Here is a 9842-nt window from a genome sequence, read left to right as displayed (position 1 = left end):
GTGGGGCTCCGGGAAAGAACCTAGTGGGCCCAGACCCGATCCCCAACCGTCGCCTCCCCCTGGCCCCCGGTCTCCCTCCCCTGACGCATTGAAAGTTTAACCTACACGTGCTCAGGGGAGGGGATCGGACTGGGGGGTGCAGGGCCCACCTGGGCTACCGCCCCTGGGGCCCCGCACCCCCAAGGTGTCCCCACCATGTCCCCCACACCCCCCACAGGGACCCCCACCACACCCCCCTAACCCCCACAGGGGCCCCCACCACACCCCCTAACCCTGCTCAGGGGCCCCCACCACACACACCCCTAACCCCCACAGGGGCCCCCACCACACCCCCTAACCCTGCTCAGGGGCCCCCACCACACCCCCCCTAACCCCCACAGGGGCCCCCACCACACCCCCTAACCCTGCTCAGGAGCCCCCACCACACCCCCCTAACCCCCACAGGGGCCCGCACCACACCCCCCATAGGGACCCCCACCATGTCCCCCTAACCCCCCACAGGGGCCCCCACCATGTCCCCCACACCCCCCACAGGGGCGGGCCCCCGCCACACCCCCCTAACCCCACCACCCCCTAACCCCCCACAGGGGCCCCAACCATGTCCCCCATGCCCCCTACAGGGGCCCCTGCCACACACCCCTAACCCCTACAGGGGCCCACACCATGTCCCCCACACCCCCCACAGGGGCTCTTGCCGCACCGCCCCAACATCCATCACACCCCCTAACCCTCCACAGGGGCCCCCACCATGTCCCCCATGCCCCCCACAGGGGCCCCCAGCACACCCCCCTAACCCCCACCACAGCCCAAACCCCCCACAGGGGCCCCCACCATGTCACCCACACCCCGTTGCCACACCCCCCCTAACCCCCTACAGGGGCCCCCACCACACCCCCTAACCCCCCACAGGGGCCCCGCCAACTGCCCAACATCCTCCCCTGAGCTCAAAACTTATTTTCAACATGTCAGGGGAGGGACACACCGGCGGCCAGGGAGTAGCGACAGGGATCGGGTCTGGGCCGCTGGGTCCTCGGCCCACCAGGTTCTTTTCCGGTTCCCTGGCTGCCCAGTCGGACCCTGATCAGATGACTTGCGGGGGGTCCCTGCAGGGGGTTAGAGGGCAGCGTCAGGGGCCCTCAGTCCAGAGAAAATGTCTGGATAATCAAAGTCCCCCATAATAACCACGTGACCTAGTGAAGCCGTGGGAACTATAACATTGTGAATAAGGAAGAAGAATAAGACCAGTAATGGGATATTACATCTGTGGGTTTAAACCGTGTATCCGAACTTCCCCAAAGCTCTGTTCACATTGCGTATGAGAGTCACATTGTATTTCCACAAGGTCGTGTCTCTTATGAGAGACGTAAAAGGAAGGTTTGGTTGCTTGGCTTCTCGGCTATGATGGAGGCCTGCAATGTGATTGGCCACATCTAGAATTCCCCCGTAAATTTTCAAGGAAAAGTGAACGGACATTTGAATCACTTTCCTTGGATTCACTATCATTTTGTGATTATTATAGACATTGGGCTGTTCCGGTTCATAATAAATATATTGAAGGATGTTGCGTCCCGGAACATCTTTGGGGAAAGCGTTATCGAACGTGTGGTCTGTGAGATGGATTGGGTAGAAGTGGTTTTCTATCAGGAAGACGGATTTGTCTGGATGTTCTTTCTGTAGAGTTTCCATCATCTCATTCCAGTCCGTGTGTATCCTTGGCAAAATAATCTCATCAATATCATTGAACGTCAGGTATTTTGTCTTGTACATGTTCCTGTACAGACAGTCGTTCAAAGCCGCCACTTGTCCATAGTAACCGATTTCATTCTTAGGATCCATGTCATGGTGCCAGGCATCCGATGTCCTCAAGTAACGGTCAATGGGCCATGGTACCACCTCTACAACTCCTTCCGACACATAATAATCTACAGCCCGCCCGATAGCTCGACTGCAACTGTTTTTATAGACGACGACTTTCTGCGCCCCCAGAATCCTGTACATTTCTATGGCCTGTACGAACTGCAGAACGTTGCTGGAATTCCCAAACATGGTGGAAATGCAGACGGTGAAGTTGGCGGAGAAGGACGTCGGCTCGCGGTTCTTGATCTCAAACACTGGACCACGGCTGGGATTTTCTGTGCCCGATGACTGGATGGAGATGTATTTGGAAGAGCAAAGTTGAGGTTCCTTGCAGAGCAGATCCACCGTACTGTAAGTGAAACCGAACCGATCTGAATGGACATCTATTTGCGCCCTTACTGGGACGTGGACATTACTGTTCTCGCAGTAGAACCAGCAATAGAGTTCCTTAACCTCGTCAACATGGAGAATGGCGATGATACGTACATTGTTGGATTCTCTGTCATCGTAGTAGGCCGATATGATAACGGTTTTACTGTCCGGCAATTTGGTGATACTGCCCTGAGCAACCGTTGAATGTTCTACCTTTCTCATCCGTAGGTGGTAATAAGTGGACATCACAGCCAATGAGATGAACAATATGCAGCACAGGCATCTCACCAAACAAAGGCTCCTGGAGCATCTGCAATTCATGTCCCTGCGATGTAAAACAGAAATATTATTATTGGACACTAGTAGTGATGAGCGAATCTGTCGCGAAACGGTGAAAATGTCCCGCATCAAAAATAATTGTCGCCCGCGGCTATTCTTTTGTCATCCACGGCTATTATTTTGTCACCCGCAGCTATTATTTTGTCATGCGGCTATTATTTTGTCGCCCGCGGCTATTCTTTTGTCGTCCACGGCTATTATTTTGTCACCCGCAGCTATTATTTTGTCATGTGGCTATTATTTTGTCGCCAGCGGCTATTCTTTTGTCGTCCGCAGCTATTCTTTTGTCGTCTGCGGCTATTATTTTGTCGCGCGGCTATTATTTTGTCACCCGCTGCAATTCTTTTGTCACCCACGGCTATTATTTTGTCACCTGCAGCTATTATTTTGTCGACCGCGGCAATTCTTTTGTCGACCGCGGCAATTCTTTTGTCGCCCACGGCTATTATTTTGTCTCCCGCAGCTATTATTTTGACAATTTTTGGGCGCGCAGCGAATTTTTCCGCAGTGAATTTTTTCATCCGTTTAGCGAAACAATCCGCCAATGGCGGAAATTCGCTGCGAATCCATGCATGTTGAAGCATTTCGCCCATCACTAGACACTGGATTATAGGCTTGAAAATAAACTGTTCGGGTCATAGATGCATAGAAACCATTGTATTAATAATGTCCATAGAAGAAGTCCAGTTTGGTGAAGGTGAGACCAGACTGAATGAAGGGGGCCATACACTGTAAGATCCGCTCGTTTGCCGAGGTCGCCAAGCGAGCAGATCTTCTTCTGATATGCCCAACTACGGATGGGTGATATTGGGATAATTAAAATGGCAGGCCAAACGAGCCAAAGGAAAAATTTAATTAAAATGGTGAACATAGGTTTGGCTGATGGTCCAAAGGAAAAATCAAACCTGTGCGATCGAGATCTGGGCAATTTCTGGCCAGATATCGGTTGGGGAGGCCCATCATTGGTGCCCATACACGAGCAGATAAGCTGCCGGATCTGTCTAAAGGACCGATATCGGCAGCTGAAATCGACCCGTGTATGGGCACCTTAAGCCCTGTAATTGCCCAACGCCGATAGTCCACCAATCAAAGTCCATAAAAAGATGTTCCAAAGTCATTATCATACAGCAATAATTAACTAGGTGCCCATACACTGTAAGATCTGCTCGTTTGGAGAGGACACCAACCGAACAAATCTTCTCCCAATATGCCCAACTACGAGTGGATGATATCGGGATAAATAAAACAGTGGACCAGACGATCGAATGAAATGATGATGGTCCAAAGGAAAAATCAAACCTGCGCGTTTGAGATCGGACCAGATATCAGTCGGGGAGGCCCATCGTTGGCGCCCATACACAAGCAGATAAGCTGCCGAATCAGTCTAAAGGACAGATATCAGCAGCTGAAATTGACCCGTGTATGGGCACCTTAAGCCCTGTAATTGCCCAATGCTGATAGTCCACCAATCAAAGTCCACAAAAAGGTGTTCAAAAGTCATTATCATAAAGCAATAATTAACTAGGTGGCCATACACTGTAAGATCCACTTGTTTGGCAAGGACACCAACCAAGCAGATCTTCTCCCAATATGCCCAACTACGGGTGGGTGATATCGGGATAAATAAAATGGTGGACCAGACGATTGAATGAAATGATGATGGTCCAAAGGAAGAATCAATCCTGCAAGATCGAGATCGGTCCAATTTCAGGCCAGATATTGGTCGTGGAGGCTCATCGTTGGTGCCCATACACGGGCAGATAAGCTGCCGAATCAGTCTAAAGGGCCAATATCGGCAGCTGAAATCGGCCCGTGTATGGGCACCTTAAGCCCAGTAATTGCCCAACGCCGATAGTCCACCAATCAAAGTCCACAAAAAGGTGTTCAAAAGTCATTATCATACAGCAATAATTAACTAGGTGGCCATACACTGTAAGATCCGCTCGTTTGGCGAGGTCACCAAGCAAGCAGATCTTCTCCCAATATGCCCAAATACGGGTGGGTGATATCGGGATGAATAAAACGGTGGACCAGATGATCAAATGAAATGATGATGGTCCAAAGGAAAAATCAAACCTGCACAATCGAGATCAGGCCAATTTCAGGCCAGATGTCGGTCGGGGAGGCCCATGGTTGGTGCCCATACACGGGCAGATAAGCTGCCGAATTGGTCTAAAGAACAGATATCGGCAGCTGAAATCGGCCCGTGTATGGCCACCTTAAGCCCTGTAATTGCCCAATGCTGATAGTCCACCAATCAAAGTCCATAAAAAGGTATTCCAAAGTCATTATCATACAGCAATAATTAACTAGGTGGCCATACAATGTAAGATCCGCTCGTTTGGCGAGGTCACCAAGCGAGCAGATCTTCTCCCAATATGCCCAAATACGGGTGGGTGATATCGGGATAATTAAATGGTGGGTGAGACAATCGAATGAAATGATGATGGTCCAAAGGAAAAATCAACCCTGTGAGATCGAGATCGGGCCAATTTCAGGCCAGATGTCCGTCGGGGAGGCCCATCGTTGGTGTCCATACACAGGCAGATAAGCTGCCAAATCAGTCTAAAGGACAGATATCGGCTGTATGGCCACCTTAAGCCCTATAATTGCCCAATGCCAATAGTCCGTCAATCAAAGTCCACAAAAAGGTGTTCAAAAGTCGTTATCATACAGCAGTAATTAAACAAACACAAATGATTCAGGGAAATTCATTCGGAATAAAACCCTACATGAGAAGAAACGGATTTACCTGTCCCTGTAGTATAAGACGAAGGTGGAATTCTTACCTGTAATAGGACAGGTAAACCTTGATCAAGCTAGAGTTCTAGCGAAATGGCAGTGGAGGTGTTTGCAGCAGTGCAGGAAGGTGGGAGCCCCTCCCGAATATGTGGTTTCTTTTCTTCTAGAGCTTCTTTGCTTTTATGGGTTGGGTAATTAATCTTAGTGCTGGCAGTGGAACAATAAAGAGTGTTATGTATTTCTTAATCTGGTCAATTTAGGTTTTAGTGAGATCACGTAGGGATAACCTCCATTTCAAAGTTTTCGGATTAACATTTCGTATCTATGTTTTCAATATCCAATAGCATTTTTGGATCTAATTGATAGAAAAGTTGTCCCTAGTAATGCCAAGATGTTATTGGATGGGCAGGGTCCGACCAGGTTGGTCCCGGCCAATGGAATTATATAATTCTGTACGAAAGGGTGAAATTTAATTAATTAAGCGCTTATAGAAAGGTCCGGATAAACCATCAGGACCTCCAGATGTGTATTTCTTAAGGGATGATATCGTGAATCTTACTTCTCCAGTAATTGGAGAGTTTACGTTTTCCAAATGTGATTGGGATATCTCGGGTAGTGATGAGCGAATCTGTTCTTTTCAAAAGGTCTGCGAAACGGCGAAAAATTTGCGAAACAGCAGAAATGTTGTACAGCAAAAAAAATTGTCGCCCGCGGCTATTATTTTGTCGCACGGCTATTCTTTTGTCGCCCACAGCTATTCTTTTGTCACCCGCAGCTATTATTTTGTCGCCCGCGGCTATTATTTTGTCGCCCAAGGCTATTTCGTCGCACGGCTATTCTTTTGACGCACGCGACTATTCTTTTTTGACGCCGGAGACAATTTTTGGACGCGCGGCGAATTATTCCGCAGCAAATTTTTTCACCCATTTCGCAAAACAATCCGCCAATGGCGAAACACAGAAGTTTGCCGCAAATCCATGCCTGGTGAAAAAAAATTGTCACTCGCGGTTATTATTTTGTCGCCCGTGGCTCTTATTTTGTAGTGCGGCTATTCTTTTGTTGCCCGCAGCTATTCTTTTGTCGCCCACGGCTATTATTTTGTCGCCCGGCTATTATTTTGTCGCCCGCAGCTGTTATTTTGTCGTGCGGCTATTCTTTTGATGCCCGCGACTATTCTTTTTCGATGCCGGAGACAATTTTTGGATGTGCGGCGAATTTTTCCGCAGCAAATTTTTTCATCCATTTCGCAAAAAAATTCGCTAATGGCGAAATGCGGAAGTTCGCCGTGAGTCCATGCCTGGTGAAACATTTCGCCCATCACTAATCTTGGGAAAAGTTATGTTGTTAAAGAATGTTCTTCTCAACTTGCTATTAGATTTAGTAGAAGAGTATAAGGTCTCATAATATTTCTGGAAGGTTTCAGCAATCTCCAGTGGGTTATGAGTGATTTTGTCGTCAATAGACTTAATGGCGCAAATCTTATGAGACTTTGACCAATTTTTTGTCATATTGGCTAGTAATTTATTAGCTTTGTTACCTAGGCTGAAGTACTTGGATTTTACATAGCTCTGGTTAATAGTATATTTAATGGATAACCAGGATTTGAGTTCTTTTATAGAGTTTTCAAATTCTTCACGGTTGACTTGAGAAGGGGTTGATTTAAAAGCAACGGAAGCTTCTTTTTGCTTGTTACTAAGATCCAATATTCTTGAGTTCATTTTGTTTTTAGTAAATTGTCATCTGAATGAAGTGATTAGATGCTTTGCCAGGCATGGATTCGCGGCGAATTTCCACTTTTCGTCATTGGCGGATTGTTTCGCAAAACTGATGAAAAAATTTGCTGTGGAAAAATTTGCAGCGTGTCCAAAAATTGTCGCCCGCGTCAAAAGAATAGTCATGGATGTCAAAAGAATAGCTGCGCAATGAAAAAATAGCCGCAGGCGTCAAAAGAATAGTCGTGCGACAAAATAATAGCCACAGGTGACAAAAGAATAGCCACGCAACAAAAGAATAGCCGCGGGCGACAAAAGAATAGCCGTGCGACAAAAGAATAGCCATGCGACAAAATAATAGCCACGGGTGACAAAAGAATAGCCGTGCGACAAAATAATAGCCACGGGCGACAAAATAAAATCCATGGGCGACAAAAGAATAGCCGTGGGCAACAAAATAAAAGCCACGGGTGACAAAAGAATAGCCGTGTGACAAAAGAATAGCCACGAGCGACAAAATAAAAACCACGAGCGACAGAAGAATAGCCACGGGTGACAAAAGAATAGCCGTGCGACAAAATAATAGCCACGGGTGACAAAAGAATAGCCGTGCGACAAAATAATAGCCACGGGCGACAAAATAAAATCCATGGGCGACAAAATAAAATCCATGGGCGACAAAAGAATAGCCGCGGGCAACAAAATAAAAGCCACGGGTGACAAAAGAATAGCCGTGTGACACAAGAATAGCCGCGGGCGACAAATTTTTTTGGCGCACAACATTTTTGCCGTTTCGCGAATTTTTCGCCGATTCGCGGGACAGATTCGAGTATAAGCTGATCCAAATATAAGCCGAGGTACCTAATTTTACCTAAGAAAACTGGAAAAACGTATTGACTCGAGTATAAGCCTAGGGTGGGAAATGCAGCCACTACTGCTAAGTTTTAATAATCAAAATAAATACTAATAAAATGACATTAATTGAGGCATCAGTGGGGTATATGTTATCAATATTTATTTCGAAGAAAAACAGTAAACTAGCTCTGTAAGTGGGTCAACAAAAACAATATGAGTACTGCCCCACGCTCGTTGCACATTGGCAAACTGGCAGCAGACCCGGTCCCGGAGGGATGTAAGGGTTAATAAGTATTGCTAGTGGGAGCCTAGGCCAGGGCACTGGGGGGTCTGGTTGCGGGGGGCCTAATTTGCACACAAAGGAGAGAGGGTGCTAGTCTGGAGGGACCCATGGCACCCGACTCGAGTATAAGCCGAGGGTGACTTTTTCAGCGCATTTTGGGTGCTGAAATACTAGGCTTATACTCGAGTATATACAGTAACTATAAACCCAGTGAGAATGAGGAATGAATGGATAGTGGGGAGTTGTATCAGGAGTCAGAACCAGCAGTGCAGGGAAGGGAAAGGGACAGGCACAGTGACAGTTACACATAACTATAAACCCAGTGAGAATGAGGAATGAATGGATATTGGGGAGTTGTATCAGGAGTCAGAACCAGCAGTGCAGGGAAGGGAAAGGGACAGACACAGTGACAGTTACACATAACTATAAATCCAGTGAGAATGAATGGGTATTGGGGAGTTGTATCAGGAGTCAGAACCAGCAGTGCAGGGAAGGGAAAGGGACAGGCACAGTGACAGTTACACATAACTATAAACCCAGTGAGAATGAGGAATGAATGGATATTGGGGAGTTGTATCAGGAGTCAGAACCAGCAGTGCAGGGAAGGGAAAGGGACAGACACAGTGACAGTTACACATAACTATAAACCCAGTGAGAATGAGGAATGAATGGATATTGGGGAGTTGTATCAGGAGTCAGAACCAGCAGTGCAGGGAAGGGAAAGGGACAGACACAGTGACAGTTACACATAACTATAAACCCAGTGAGAATGAGGAATGAATGGGTATTGGGGAGTTGTATCAGGAGTCAGAACCAGCAGTGCAGGGAAGGGAAAGGGACAGACACAGTGACAGTTACACATACCGTATATACTCGAGTATAAGCCGATCCGAATATAAGCCGAGGTACCTAATTTAACCTAAGAAAACTGGAAAAACGTAAAAAAAAAAAAAAGAATGGGCCCTAGATGTCAAGCCCTTGGGTGGTTTCTAGGAGGTCCAGTGTGATAATAACAAGACAAAGAGATGGCTCGCAATGAAAATGTAGGGAAAATAGTAATTCCAAGATGCCAAGATATTATTGGATGGACAGGGTCAGACTGGCTGACCAGGTTGGTCCCACCCAATGGCATTTACCCTCAGCCCTTTCTTATTTCCACTATTGGCCTCCATACCACCCATAACATTTATCTATATCCATTTGTTATAAGAGTGGGCCCTAGATGTTAGGCCCTTGGGTGGTTTCTTGGAGGTCCACTGTGATAATAACAAGACGACAAAGAGATGGCTGGCAATGAGAATGTAGGGAAAATAGTAATGCCAAGATGCAAGATAATGCTAAGATATTATTGGATGGACAGGATCAGAATGGCCGACCAGGTTGGTCCCAGCCAATGGCATTTACCCTCAGCCCTTTTTTATTTTCACTATTGGCCTCCATACCACCCATAACATTTATCTACATCCATTTGTTGTAAGAGTGGGCAACCTAGATGTCAGGCCCTTGGGTGGTTTCTAGGAGGTCCAGTGGGATAATAACAAGATGAGGAGATGGCTCGTAATGAAATTGTAGCGAAAATAGATACAAAGTAGGAAATATAATGCAATCTCAATCTCACAGGGGTGCAATGAAACAAGATAAATAAAATAACAATATACTTACAGTGTATGAATGGCTTCAGG

At 46.9% G+C, this 9842-nt stretch overlaps 1 protein-coding gene across 1 annotated transcript; it reads right to left on the bottom strand.

Annotated features, from left to right (window-relative positions):
- Nucleotides 1-970: 970 nt before the first annotated feature.
- LOC100485657 (beta-1,4-galactosyltransferase galt-1) lies at nucleotides 971-5623 on the bottom strand. The gene is made up of 2 exons (XM_002942915.5): nucleotides 5358-5623; nucleotides 971-2554 (listed from the first exon to the last, which is right to left on the bottom strand). The coding sequence occupies exon 2, from the start codon at nucleotides 2548-2550 to the stop codon at nucleotides 1270-1272; it is 1281 nt and encodes a 426-aa protein (XP_002942961.5). The 5' UTR covers nucleotides 2551-2554; nucleotides 5358-5623; the 3' UTR covers nucleotides 971-1269.
- Between the last annotated feature and the right edge of the window lie 4219 nt (nucleotides 5624-9842).

This window comes from Xenopus tropicalis, chromosome 8 (genome assembly GCF_000004195.4).
Source record: "Xenopus tropicalis strain Nigerian chromosome 8, UCB_Xtro_10.0, whole genome shotgun sequence".
Classification (NCBI taxonomy): domain Eukaryota; kingdom Metazoa; phylum Chordata; class Amphibia; order Anura; family Pipidae; genus Xenopus; species Xenopus tropicalis.
The sequence above is the reverse complement of the archived record's forward strand: the minus strand, read 5'-3'. Positions and strand labels throughout refer to the sequence as shown.

Excerpts from the sequence above, each read along its gene's own strand:
- LOC100485657 (XM_002942915.5), bottom strand. The coding sequence starts at position 2,550 with ATGAATTGCAGATGCTCCAGGAGCCTTTGTTTGGTGAGATGCCTGTGC.